Source organism: Cryptotermes secundus, unplaced genomic scaffold (assembly GCF_002891405.2).
Source record: "Cryptotermes secundus unplaced genomic scaffold, Csec_1.0 scaffold929, whole genome shotgun sequence".
Lineage (NCBI taxonomy): Eukaryota > Metazoa > Arthropoda > Insecta > Blattodea > Kalotermitidae > Cryptotermes > Cryptotermes secundus.
Window position 1 is genome coordinate 306,165 of NW_019725015.1, and position 14,458 is coordinate 320,622.

Below are 14,458 nucleotides of genomic sequence, written 5' to 3' on the forward strand. Positions count from 1 at the left end.
GGGTTGGAAAATTCTGGTTTTGTGGGTAGAGACCACCTGAAAAATTAAGGAAGAGATGGAGCGACTATTGAAGTTACTTTCAGGGAGCTGGTGTGTGGTAATTTCAACTGGCCTGAAATGCCTCAGGAATGAATTCTGAAGTTTTCTGTTGGGATGGCAATGGAATTTTATGTTGCATGATGTCGGGAGCAATTATAAATATTTCAAATTCCATTTAGAATAAGTTTATTATATTTGTGATGTTTGCAGTTACACAGTTACTATTCTTTGTCAGAATACAGTAAAAAGGAAATAAATTTACTGTGATGGAATTAAACAAAACCAATGCTTTGCTTGGTTTGCAAGATGGTGAAGTATTACTGAAGCAGGACACATATTTCTAAGACAAATGTCTAACTATCCCCAGGTAGTAAAATGTAAACTATGACTTTTCAGATTTGAGAAACACTCCTCATTTTTGTTGCGCCATTTAATTAGAAGCGCCATATTTTATGCCAAGAACATCCCATAAATAGTGGACTGCCATTTTTAACTAACATGTGAGTGGAGTATCTAAATACTGTACATATTAAAAATTAAGCAACAGAACAATTCACCTTGCTGAACAAGAATGATGATTCAGTGCATTCTGAATTGAACTTGAAACCTTGTTTCAATTTCCTGCCACAGCTTTCAAGTTACAATTCTTCATTCCTTAACCTTGAAGGATCTTACCAGTACTTCTCCAAGTTCGACACCAATTTCTGTAAAACAATAACATGTTACACTTTAGAATTTTCGATCTTATTATAGACTTCACAAAAATATCCATTCTTCATTGAGACTGCCATTTTTTTTTGTATTCAGGTAGGCTCTTCCACTGAAGACTCATTTTACATAATATTATATAAAAAAGTCCTGTTATTTCAATATAAATTCTGAAAATTAAGAACACAATATTTACAGCACTTTAGACTGACAGTGAAAGAAGAGAAGTGAGGAACCAGAGAAATGAACTACACTCACACTGGGATCGACATTGGGACCATGTCTTTCAACAGGCTGCCCATTCTTGTCAATGATGAATTTGGTGAAGTTCCACTTGATAAAACTGCAAATGTAAAACAAAACCATAAAGCACAGAGTTAACATGAGTGAACTCAACAAAAGTGGACAATATCCAAAGGCACTCTTTACTACAATTCTCTCAAAATGCCAGCATATGTCCAAACATTTAAATTTCACACAGAATGATATGACATTTACTTCCAGTATTCAAGAACGTTATTTAACTCCTCTGCTTCTTTAGCCAGACTGGTCATTTACACAGGGGCTTCGTCCGGTTGCCATACCTGATCAAGGTTGCAGAGTAATGCTGTGACAAGACAAAATATTTCTCATTCAGGATGTTCAACACACAAACATTTCCCCTGCTACTAGATGCTGTACAACACTACCTTCCACGGTTCCTTCAATATATGTAGATCATTTGCTATTCATTTCTTTTCAGTGAAATTCTGAAAACCATTGTGCTGTGTTGGCAGGCATGCTAGGGGCAGGGATGCTTGTAGCGATAGTGTTATTATTCATATTGTGGCATGTAGATCCATTGCTGGTCAATGAGCACAAGATAAGAAAATATACAACAGCGTTACTGAGTAATGGCAAAAGTGGGACAGTTAGTTGAGAGTCGACAGTCGGAGCAATCAGTTAGTTATGAGACAGAAGGTGAGCACAGAAGCAGAGGACATTGTTGGGTTCCGTCATCAGTCAATGAGTGGTGAAGACACAGCAAACTGAGAAGACTTTATGTGTGCTGTAGTTACAGTGATCTCTGGAGTGCGTAACTCAGTGAGACTGTTGTAGTTATCTGTAGTTACGTTCTGTAAGTGCTCAATACTCATAAATCCCATTACCAATCCAAATCCCACCTATAGTCACTCTAAAATGGTGACAATATTTACTTACTCTCCCAGAGTCCCCCCTTGCTTATGCTTCAGGTATTTCCAAAGTGGGTGTGCATTATTTCCATTTACATCAATCTTCTCAAACATGTCAAACTTTGCGTTCTTAGACCTGGCAAAGCACACAATCTCCTCTGAGTTTCCAGGTTCCTGCAACATATCATAATAGAACCTTCAGACTATCTACACTGTGAATACTGTCATCATCTATCACCAGGAATCTAGGAAAGGAATGCAGTTAACAACCTGCCGCGTCCTCTTGCACTATTCACGCAGTCCCACCCCACACCCTTGTTTTCGCATAAAACCCACGCTCCTCTTGCAGCCCGGGGTCGTATTCTTCCAGGACAGTCACATCAGCAAGTAGAGAAAGTGAGGGTGGGCAGACACATCGAACTTTCCCACGATATCAGAGAAATTCAGGAATGAAAATGACGTTACATATGAGGTTGATGCATTTGTGCATTTCGTACTAAGCAAGGTATAAAAAACATCTTGGAGATGGGTACCAATATTTTGAAGGAACTCCACATTTATATACATTTACTACTGTGTCCATCTTCAGGATCCAAAGATGGAGGCACTATGTTGATACCCACCTACCAGACTACTGAATATCATAATCCATCTTCACTGTTATGAACACAACTTATCTTAATTCACTGCAAATATTTAGACATCATAATGGAACTTGTGACAGTCACTTTCAACATTAGACAGATTCATTCCAAACTGAGAGATGATATTTTAATTTAATGTCTCTATGTTACTTAAAAATACATGAACTCTTTGTCCACATGTTACATACTTCCTCCTACAGTTAAATTTACTGGTAAGTAAGAAACAATAACTAGCTTAACTGTCAGGAGACAAGTATTAAGATACAAAAATGTAACTAAAGTTGGGTCAGAAGAAGAACAAATTCATACTCTCCCACATCTTCATGGCTAGCAGCTACTTCCCTTTGCATGCCTGCCCCAACCCATCAACAGTCACTTGTATTCTGTATTCTAGCTACTGTTCCATCTCTCGTGTGCACAGAGAAATGGGCAATGTAGGCAGGATGAGGTAGGAAGCTATGACCTCAACCCACACCATCTGACTTCATTCTTGCATGACCCAAATGTAAAAAAGTAAAGTAAAAGTATCCCTGTAAGAGGCCGTGGAGGCCCATAGGGTTGTGAGATGTTGAGGTTCCCACATTTTCTAGACAATCAGTTCACGGATGGCGGTAAGTTTGTCAGCCTTACGTGCCGACTACCCTTTACCCCCAAGAACATTCCAAGAATATTCCTGGTACTCATTTCTGTTAGAGGCTGAGTCAACCCCAGGGCCATAGTGTGGCTGGAAGGATTAGGTCAATTGAAAAAATTAAATGACCTCATCCGGATTCCATCCCAAAACCTTCTGGCTTGTAGCATAGTGCCTCAACCAATTATGCTACCGCATGCCCCGACCCAAATGTAGTATCTACATTTAAGAAAATTTAAGTCTGCTGTCATGGATATATTCACTACTGCATACTGCTAATACTTCAATTGGCCTTACCTGCCCATTGAACTGGTTGCAAGGGAAAGCCAATATGCGGAGACCTTTGGATTCAGCATACTTGTCATGAAGTTCTGCCAATTCCTTGTAATTTGTAGCAGTGAGGCCACACTTTGAGGCCACATTCACAATAATAGCCACATGTCCTCTAGAATATAATAGTTTTCATTAGATTTCCAACCTGTATTATAATCAGATATTAATATGAAATTGATGTATTGTGATACAAATTTAAAAAAGTACAGAAATATCACAGTCTGCAGGTAAGTGATAATGGCTCAGGTATAAATTCTGAACACTCAGAAGAAAGAAACTGTTGCAGCAGCTGGGTCAAGAAAGCTATGAGGGCCCAAAACTGAGTACACATGGGAAATTTAGAATTTTATTGGGACATCATTGTAGTTTATCAATGTCACTCAGAACTTCTAGGATAGTGAGAAGATAACTATGGAGTAGAAGCTCCTGGAATTTGAAAGATAACACAATTTAGATGGATTTTGGCTGTGCCATAGCTCAAGCGGTTAGTCGCTGGCTTCATACCGGGGAGGCCCAGGTTCAATCCCAGGTCTGGTTAAGTGGGATTTGTGGTGGACAAAGTGGCGCTGGGGCAGGTTTTCTCCGAGGACTTCGGTTCCCCTACCAATCTTCATTCCATCAATTGCTCCATAATCACCCTCACCTATCATCTGGGGCTGGTACAATAGGCCAGAAGTGGCCACAGTACAAGGGACTTAGTCCCACCCCACTAGCAATAAAAAAAATAGATGGATTTTAGGAACACAGGTGATGGGAGGTGGATGGAACTGCGTAAGGATTATGTCCATCAACAGACTGTGGTATCAGTTGTACTGAACACTCAGACTGAACACCGGAGAGAAAATGTTAGTCTTTAGAATTCAAAATCCTGGACAGTATAACCTACTTGTATTTCTCCAAGGATACATCTTGCCCATTTATATCTTTTACAGTGAAATCATAAATAGATGATGCATTTTTCCAATCTTCTGGAGTTGTTGCCTGAAAATGAATTGAAGCAGAACATTAAAAAGGTGCAGGAAGACACATCAAGACCAAATAATTATATACCTGAATAGAACATAGTTCTGAAATTCACATCCTGCTGTTGGACTATTTTTAAATCATAACTGAGGTTTCTCTCAGTGGAGAAAACTGTATATTGATTACCTGCCAGTAAGTTATATAATAATAGTCATATATGAAAAATGTTGCACTAAGGTGTCTTGTTTTGTATGTCCCCTTTGAAAATTCCATAAATCAAATTTTCTTCTGTTTCTTATAGAATTGCTTTTATGCAGTGGCATCAGCTTGACGTGTAAAAATGAACAGTGCTGTGTATAGCAGACACTAGTATAGTAGAAGTTCTCCAATATTTCGGTGGAATGTACTGCCTCCATCATCAGGATTGAAGGGTAAGCCAAGCAAGCAGCAAGCAGAGTACTCTGCTTGTTGGGTGTTCTCTCTGCTTACTCTTTGACCCTGAAGATGGAGGGACTACATTCCTCTTAAACATTAATAATCTTCTATCAAACTATACAGTGTTACATTCCAGCAGGTTCTTAGTCACTACAGCAAAAACCTCAAACTTCACACTGTAAATGAAGTTTACTTGCCAAGAATCTTCAATTTCAAACCTTTGCCTCTGAACGAATTGCAGTCTGCTACTGATCAAGATAAGTTAATGTTTTCATGGCACAGGATGAACAAACGATTCTTATACACAGTATATAAAGGGGCAATACTCACCATGACTGGTGCTGATCGTGTGGACAAGAGGCGCAGAGCACAGATTGCAGTACCAAATAACTGCAGTCCTGGAACCAGCATTTTGAAATAAAGACCACCTGCTTAATGTTATATGTGGGCACAAATTATGTCCTAGAGAAGACAAGAAAACACCTGTTTCTCTCTGTGTATTTATTTAGTGTTCATCATTAGTAGCAAACAATCCAAGACAACTAACTACATAGTTATTCACAGAAGAGACACAGGTGCAAACTAAAAGCAGGGTGAATGGCATTAATACAAAATGTAATATAAAATGTTTATTTTATAGTGAGTATAATGTTTTCCCACATACATATTTCAAAGTCAGGGATCATAAAACAGACTTTCTTTACAAATGGGCTCAATTTTATGTACTTTCTGGACATGTAATGGCACAAGAAGCTCATCTCACAAAAAATTAACACTAATACAGTTTTTATTAAAGTGGGAGCTGTGAGCTACCAAAACTGGGACAATAATATAGTTGCTGAATGAATTTTAATCCCAAAGGGCAACATTAAGTTCAGCAGTAACTATATTCTGAAACTGCTAATATATTTTAAGTAGTTTTTATAGGTTAGGGTTCTGAAAACTCTGTAATCAGACTATAAATATGGGAAACACTACATAACACTATCTTCCTCCACAAAATATCTTTTGAAAAGATACGAGCCAGATCAATCCAATCCATCCCATCTTATCTCTCTTAAGTTCCATTTTAATATTGTCCACCAACCTACGCCTTAGTCTTCCCAGTTGTCTCTTTCCATCTGGCTTTCCCACAAATATCCTATATGCATTCCGCTTCGCCCTCATTTGTGCTACATGCCCTGCCCATCTCAACCTCTTTGACTTCATCATTCTAATTATATTTGGAGAAGAAGTTCCTCATCATGCAGTTTTCTCCAACCTCCTGTTACTTCATCTCTCTTTGGGACAAATATTCTCCTCAGCACCCTGTTCTCAAACACCCTCAGTCTAATATATTTCGGCATCCTGTTGCATTGTGGCATCATTTTTGATCGCTAAGTATACTGTCTATAATGCAACAATAATCTTATATAAAAGACACTCAAAATATATTTAATACACTTAACGTGCTTGCTCAGTACTTTAAAATGTCATTAAACTTATACATGCATTCCTTGTGGCAACATGTTTTGGCCATACATGGACCAACATCAGGCAACATTTTTGTTCCTGGGGAGACCACTGCACTGTACACTTTGTCTTCTGTGCCCTTAGGCACATTGTTGTTTTTGTTATTTGTTTCTTTCATAGACTATTTCCACTGTATCTTTTCTGGCGGCTATTTCAGTGTTTTTATCTCATTTTCTTTATTGTGTATGCTTTTTGTGCTGTCTTCCTTTATAACACACTTCTAACATTCTAAGTTCTTAATCTCATATCCATTTTCTTTTGCTTAGGTCGTTTATCCACAGAATCCATCTAGGGCAGAGGCTACTTGAACATTTTTTGTAACAAGCTTATTTTTTACAGTGAGGATTTGTTAGCCCCATGCCCAACCCCCAAGCTGGAGGCCCACCCCTTGTCAGCTGTCTGTGACTGCTTATTTAATATATCCACAGCTACCCTCCATTCCTGGAGGGAGTCTTTTCCATCTGCAACCCGAGGACGCACTATGTCATGGTGACAAGGGACCCACCTAACATGGGATTTATCTTACTCTGTATTGTAATGAGTTAATAAGTCACGGCAACTTCACATAAAATTACAAAAATCAGACAAAATTTAGTGAAAACAAACACTCATCCTGTAACATGTTAAGGTTCTTATGATAGTGAACGTACAGATTAGTATCTTGTTGGATCTGACAGTGTTGCATCTCACAGAAAGTCACTAACATTTCAGAGGAATCTCTTACCTGTCTTCAGATTGAAGATGAAGGTAGCAGTTCCTCTTAAAGAGTGGCAACTTCCTACCAGACTATATGGCATCACATCCCAGAACACAACACATGAATAAGTTAAAAAAATGCCAAATTAACATAACATGTTAAACTGTCCACAGTGCTCTTGTGACAGCTAATCCAAACTATACGTCTGCCACCACTTACAAACTTGCCTCATTCATGAGAAGTTACATCTCAATGCCATGCAGAGCAACATTTCAAATGTGTACATAAACACACAATTCAATGTGCACACACAGACAGAAGAGCACAGTTGGTGTTGGCTCAGTCTGACACTCTTCTGTACATTAAAATGCGGAACCAATGCATTCATGATCTATTATATAGTTGCAAGTTTGTATTTAGACAACCTTCATACCAAAGTGCCACATAAAACAATATTTCCACTTAAAATGTAACGAAACTTTATAAAAAATGACAAGATCGCCAAATATACTGCATTCTTAACAAAAAAAAAAAACATAAGAAATTTCTACACCACAGCCAATAGATAACAAATGCAGTACAGCCTTTTGGTGGCCCAAGTTCTGGCAGAAAAGCCCAACAATTTTCCCACCATGGCAGGTCAAACAACCAACAAAGTATGGGTTTGTTTCACAACTGTGCTGTCTAGAAAACTCACTGTAACCTTTGGAAAGTTTGATCTAGAAGCACACAGTCAAGTGATCACAGACCTCGAAAATACGAAGTCCATCAATGATACTGCATATTTGCATCTAAGAAATATTCTGTTGGTATAAAATTACTGTATTAAATTAGCATTAATGTCATTTCATTACTGCAGTCAGTGTTAACAAATATTCAACAAATTTTGTACTTAAATTCATTTTTTTTTTATTCACTTAGTGGTTGGCCTATTGTAGCCTGCCCCGGGTGATTAGGATGGAGAATTTGGTGGAATGAAGATTGACAGGGGAAACCGAAGTACTTGGGAGAAAAGCCGCCCCAGCGCCACTTTGCCCACCACAAATCCCACTTGGCCAGACCTGGGATTGAACCCGGGCCACCGTGGTGGGAAGCTAGCAACTAACCACTTGAGCTATGGCGCTGCCCAATTTTGTACTTGGACTAGAAACCAAATAGACACTACAACTGTAATGGGGGCAGGCACTATGCTACAAGCCGGAAGGTCATGGGTTAAAGTCCTGATGAGGTCATTGGATTTTTTCCAATTGACCTAATCCTTCCAGCTGCACTACGACCCTGAGGACGACTCAGCCTCTAACAGAAATGAGTACCAGGGCGGCCAGCGCGTAAGGCTGACAACCTTGCCACCATCTATGAGACGACTGTCTAGAAAGTGTGGGAACCTCAACATCTCACAACCCTATGGGCCTCCACGGCCTGTTTCAGGGATACCTTTACTTACTTTTTTTTACTACAACTGTAACCTCTATCTAAAGTATCTCCAAAGGTTTGTCATACTTTGAACAGACATCCTTACATAACACAAAATCTCTGTGTTCAATGTGATTTGTGGTATGGTGATTCTGGTTCCCACTCTAAGCTGAAAACATAACCCAGTAACTTTCTAATTTTAATTATACAATCTCAAATCCATTTTAGACAGACAGCAATATGGAGCCTAGACATCGTTCAGTGGCTGGCTATGGGCTAAATAGCCCATTATCAACAGGGCCAGAGAATTTTCTTTTTTCCACCAGCTCTGGGGTGCAGCCCACAACCTAGTCAATGGGCAATGGGAGCTCTTTCTCAGAAGTAAACTGGTCAGAGAATAAGCTTACCACTCACCTGAAAATGTTGCTAAGGTTTATGAATGCATTAAATTTTAATCTTATGCTCCTCATACGCCTCTATGGTATGGTACTGAAGCACAAGGAGCCCTTTACTTTTCACCTTTCTGACATCATCAGATTGGTGGACCAACATAACCTCAACAAATAGGTACAACCCCGTTTTACACAGCTTTGAGTAGACACTGTCACTATCGGTCACTATTTACCTTGGTTCCTAATGTATACGTAAATTCTGTAAGTAGCTCGGAGTTACATACACCTTCTCTACTGAAATCCAAGAAATACCTGCCTACGGAACAATCGATAACAACTCTGCAGCACTTCTCCCCTCCCTCTACTAAGTGTCATTACTTGCTAGTCATGATGTATAAATATTTAACGAATTTTTTTTACTTGCCTTGCTAACTGATTTCCACTCTTATTCCCAAACTGTCGCCCGCTTTACCTTATGACGAACCACGGGACTGTGCCCTTCTACCGTCAAACAATAAGGATCGTAACGATAACTTATTCGCACCAAACCAAAATAAGCACATACCTTGCTTGTTGACCTTGTTGACCTTCACTCTTATTCCTTGAGAGACAAGTCAGTGATTCGAACAACAGAAAACCTAATGCGCCTAATTGTTACAATGACTATGCCTTTTGAGCCGTCACATGCGGTCACATGCTTAATCACCGTGGATTATCAGCAAAGGGAAGAGTATTGGTAGATATGGAAACTGTATAACCGCAGCAACCAGAGGAGGGACGGCAGTGTCTTATTTTCACTTCTAAGCTTGCTTTCGCACGAACACTGTAGTATAACGCTAAGTCACTTCATAACAGATCGACGGGTTGGACGACCGGTGTTTGATCCCCGGCAGGAGTATTTTTCGCTTAGTGGGGAGTGGAGTCCAGCTGGGTCCACTCGGCACGGCGGCAACTGATTGGCCTATTGTATCCTGCCCCGGGTGATTATGATGATGGAGAATTTGGTGGAATGAAGATTGGCAGGGGAAACCGAAGTACTCGGAGAAAACCAGCCCCCGCGCCACTTTGTCCACCACAAATCCCACTTGACCAGACCCTGGATTGAACCCGGGCCGCCGCGGTGGGAAGCCAGCGATTCTCGGCTGGAGTAAGAGATGTGTCTTGTATTCCCAAGCGTCCAGACAGATTTGGAGCCCACCTAGCCCCTTATTCAAAGGTTTTTTTTTATTGCTAGTGGGGTGGGACTAAGTCCCTTGTACTGCGGCCACTTCTGGCCTATTGTACCAGCCCCAGATGATAGATGAGGGTGATTGTGGAGCAATTGGTGGAATGAAGATTGGCAGGGGAAACCGAAGTACTCGGAGAAAACCTGCTCCAACGCCACTTTGTCCACCACAAATCTCACTTGACCAGACCCGGGCTCGAATATTCAAAGGTTACCGCGGACTCTTTCCCTGGGGGTAGAGCGGCCGGGGCTAAATTTAATTAATGTTATAATTTTAAATCTCCCAGTAATTTTCTATTTTATGTCGATGTTTTTAATAACAATGTCTGTATATGTAGTTACTATAGGATTCTGACGATGGTGTATAACACGCTGATATGTTGGGTTTTTGGCCTTTATCCATCGTCCTGGTTTTTAAGATAACAAATAAAAACAGCTAGCTCTTTCTAAGGGACCCAACTGAATACGTGTTTTCCTTCACCTGAGGACGGAAACAGATCCAGTTTCCGAAACGTCGTGTTTTTATTTGTTATCTTAAAAACCAGGACGATGGATAAAGTCCAAAAACCCAACATATCAACGTCTGTATATCTTTTCTCATATCCTGCCGTAATTTCACGACGTACCTAACAAAGTTTAACACCTTCGCATTGCCAAGCAATTCTGTCTTTTGTAAATTAACCTCCCCCTAAATAATATCAGGTGTCAGAAGACCACACTGTCACTATCATTGGCCTTGAATTTAGGTTACATTTACGTCAACCCTGAATATGGTGGTCAGTTTCGACATAAGTGACATTTCGCACTTAGGCCAGTAGTGCAAGTACCGTTTGTTTTCCTGAAGATACCAGTTACGCATTTTTATTTACATAGATGACCTACCGATGCTACTGATTTTTAATTAGAATCGTTACAGCTGTTTTCGAGAAAATCACCGTTTCGTTTAGGGGCACCCATTTGAAGGGTCCATATTTTTGTAGCTAGAATCCTCATATTCATTGGGAACCATCCTAGGGTGGCTCAACTCCTGAACGCCATATATGCACCAAATACGTACAGCCGTTCAGGCGGTATGGATACGCACGTACAGATAACCAGACGGACAGCATACCAGAAACTAGTTTTCTTATGAGCAAGTAAAAATAGACAGAAAATTGCTAGGTAAGGGTGTGCCTCTTCTTCCCTTGCTAGTATATTCTTACCCCGTCTTTGCCACAAACCCAGGTGACATATTCACAAGCGTAGGAGTCTCACATTTTTTTTGTGAGGGTAAACGGCATCTCTATTAAAAGTTTATGAAGACCTTAGCTCGATTTTTCGATTAGCGTGCCGCTAGAATCAATTGTGCGGCAAGGTGAATTCTCGAGGTGATGTCAAATAGGCACTAAAATATTCAACAAGCAACAACTGAATCATTGACAGGTACCTTAATTCTTTGGAATATGAATTAAGGTGGTGCTGGGTTCATTCGTTTGGCATACAGCTAGTTATTAATATTTCGTACACGAGTATTGATATTATTGCAAATTATCAAATATTTAAGTCTCGAACGCATTTTGGGCTCGAGATCGTAACGAAAAGTTGGAAAAATCCAGTTTTTGGTTTTGCAATGCGCCTCCGCACGCATGTAACAATGTGCGTGTCTCTGGACGGGTTCGCGTGTTTTTTCTCAAATTTATCGAAACATTAAAACTTTAGTTAAAATCAGACAACTTGCATGAATACGTGCATACGTTTCTGTGCGTATTTCATAAGCGTAACTCGCTAAGCATTTATCGCAGCGGGAAAGATCTCGAACAAAAGTTGCTGAGAAAAGCGAAATACCGTAAAATTGTTCTTGCGAATAATTAGATATGAAATCAACAAGCCGCATGGAGGGGTGGAGGTATCCTATAGCTTCACTCATTCTTAACCTCGGCAGCTTCCCGCCAAATAAAGGAAATGTGAAGATTTTCTTCAGTTTGATTCAGTACGGCCCCATGAAGATGCATGGGGGAGTGGAGGTATAGGTCCGCGAATTCTTTGCCTGAGTAACTAGATGGGTACGTCATCCTATGGATTTGTTGACAAAGTTATACACACCACTTGGAACTACCAGTAATTACAGCCCTATCGCTGATCTGCGCACTTTACAAATCACTAGCATACGTTATGTCTTCTCAGTCTTTATTAGTCGTAACCAGGAAACGGATTTTAACACAGTAATTATAACGGCCTTACTGTAACTACAGATTGCATAAAGCCTTCTTTTCACAGCCGCTCTCTTGCAACTAACTCTTTTCTTCACAGCCGCCCTTTCAACTCTTAACTGGATCGTCAAAGCCACATTGCGAGTGACGGTCAGTCAGTCAGTCTTGGTGTCGAGCCCCATTTGGGGCTCATGACCAGATATTGATTACTGTTTGACAGTTACATTCATGTTATTGTGGGGCGTCCTTTCTGGCGATAGGACGGGTCTGTCTTTTGGCAGAGTCATTGTCTGCAGTAATAAGTCATTTGTCACACTGTAAAAGATATTTACATTTTACATGTTAAACGTGTTAAAATGTATATACAATATATACAGGACCTCTATCAGTCCAGGGTCAGTACAACAGATTTTTCCTTGTTTCTAGTAGGTTCCGTTACAATGGCAGTTTCCCCAATAGTCTTCCTCATAAACACTTTGCACGGACCGAACAGAAAACACCGTTTCAAACACTGCGCTATTGTAGATGCGTGTTTACTGATTTGTTTCATAGAAACGGGTAGCATCGCCGTTGTTCTGTGGTTGCTTGTGTGTATGTAGCGTGCGTTACTTAACAGCGGTTGCTTTTCAGAGAGTAACCGCTTAGCAACGGGTCTATAGGCCACAAAATTTAGTAAATTCTTTTAAAAAGTTAGATTTTCTATCATCTAAACAGTGCAAACCAATATCGATAAGAGACCAAGAATAATAAGTAAACAACTCAATTAAACGGAATTACTACATCCTTGTTTACTTATTAATAAATTTATAAATTAAATAAGAGTATATTTGGGGGTTCCCTAGGCCAGAGGACTGGAGAAAATTGCCCCAATGCCCACCTTCATATGGTCCTGCCTGATATCCTTTGGATTGGAGGTTGCGTGGGCCCAAGAGCTGGTCTGAACGCTGTGAAGGAGATAAAATCTCTGTTCCTGTCGGAAATCGAACCCCCGGCTCCTCAAGTGTTCACCTTACTCGTATAGCCTAGTCACTACACAATCTGACCGGAATACTCGACTCTGACTGAGACTTTACTTTCAGAATGAAACTGTTTGCTTCAGTACTTTCGAAAGTAAACTGAGGTGCATTTGTTCCTGCCAGTGAATATCTGACTTACGACATCCGATACAGAGGAACTTGTGTTTGATTCTCGGCTGATCTAAGGGCCAAAGAATATGCCTCCAACTGCGTCGAGCGCAACTAACCGTAACAGTAACAGTAACAGTAAGGGCGCTTTTCCACGGGGCGTGACACGCTAGCGTGAGGCAGGTATTCGTGAGTACGACCCATGTGAACGAAGCGTCGTGGAAATTCTTATGACGTTACAGGCAAGAGTGAGGGCTCACGCTTCATATCAGACATGTTTGATTTTCAGTCGTGAGTTTGCCTCTACCATGTCTACACCCGATCGGGTCATAAAATTATAAGAAAGGGAAACGCGTTCCAGAAGGAAATCAAATTGGTCTTCAGACAATCGTAGTAAGTTCTTGAAATCATCTGGGTAACTATTTCTGAGTTCCATGTCAACCAAATTATATGGCCCTAATTTCCTATTTAGAATCCACTTCCTAATCCAATATCGCCTTTTCTTCCGTTTTCCTTTCATTTCCACCATCTGATTCATTCTCTGCGCTAAAATAGCAGCAAAAACTGAACTCACAACAGCACAACTTTCTATGAGGAGCTCGTTCATGGTCGGCTTTCCGCGATCAACTGAATCACGTCTTCGTAGACACTTCAGCCAGTGTGAACTACTCACGACCCACGACTGGTGGGTTCACGCCTGCAAATTCACGAAAGCAAGTACGAAAGCGTTGCACGCTTTCGTATCCACACCCCGTGGGAACGTAGCATAAGAGTGGCTGTAACAGTGACTGTCGTGGAAACTATAGAGCGATCCAGAAATATGCACGCAACTTTGAAAAAAAGTTTTTTTTAATGCAACTGACCAATAAGTTTTTCACGAGTACATTAAAGAACATAATGATTTTATATGTCCTTGTTTAAATAATTTCGAGTGTAACAAAGGCGCACGGGCAGCGCAAGTAGAATGTGCAGTAACTGTAC

At 40.3% G+C, this 14,458-nt stretch overlaps 1 protein-coding gene across 11 annotated transcripts; it reads right to left on the bottom strand.

Annotated features, from left to right (window-relative positions):
* Window positions 1–208: 208 nt before the first annotated feature.
* Window positions 209–9,702, bottom strand: LOC111863272 (phospholipid hydroperoxide glutathione peroxidase). Of its 11 annotated transcripts, none has more exons than XM_023849443.2 (8): window positions 9,505–9,702; window positions 7,162–7,223; window positions 5,256–5,387; window positions 4,414–4,508; window positions 3,492–3,639; window positions 1,948–2,093; window positions 1,006–1,090; window positions 209–743 (listed from the first exon to the last, which is right to left on the bottom strand). In XM_023849443.2, the coding sequence occupies exons 3-8, from the start codon at window positions 5,334–5,336 to the stop codon at window positions 711–713; spliced, it is 588 nt and encodes a 195-aa protein (XP_023705211.1). In that variant the 5' UTR covers window positions 5,337–5,387; window positions 7,162–7,223; window positions 9,505–9,702; the 3' UTR covers window positions 209–710. The 11 variants fall into 11 exon arrangements, with proteins under 11 accessions (XP_023705211.1, XP_023705215.1, XP_023705218.1 ...); XM_023849447.2 differs by having other exon boundaries at window positions 5,256–5,323; window positions 9,505–9,696; XM_023849450.2 differs by lacking the exon at window positions 9,505–9,702 and adding an exon at window positions 9,364–9,394 and having other exon boundaries at window positions 5,256–5,323.
* Window positions 9,703–14,458: the final 4,756 nt, after the last annotated feature.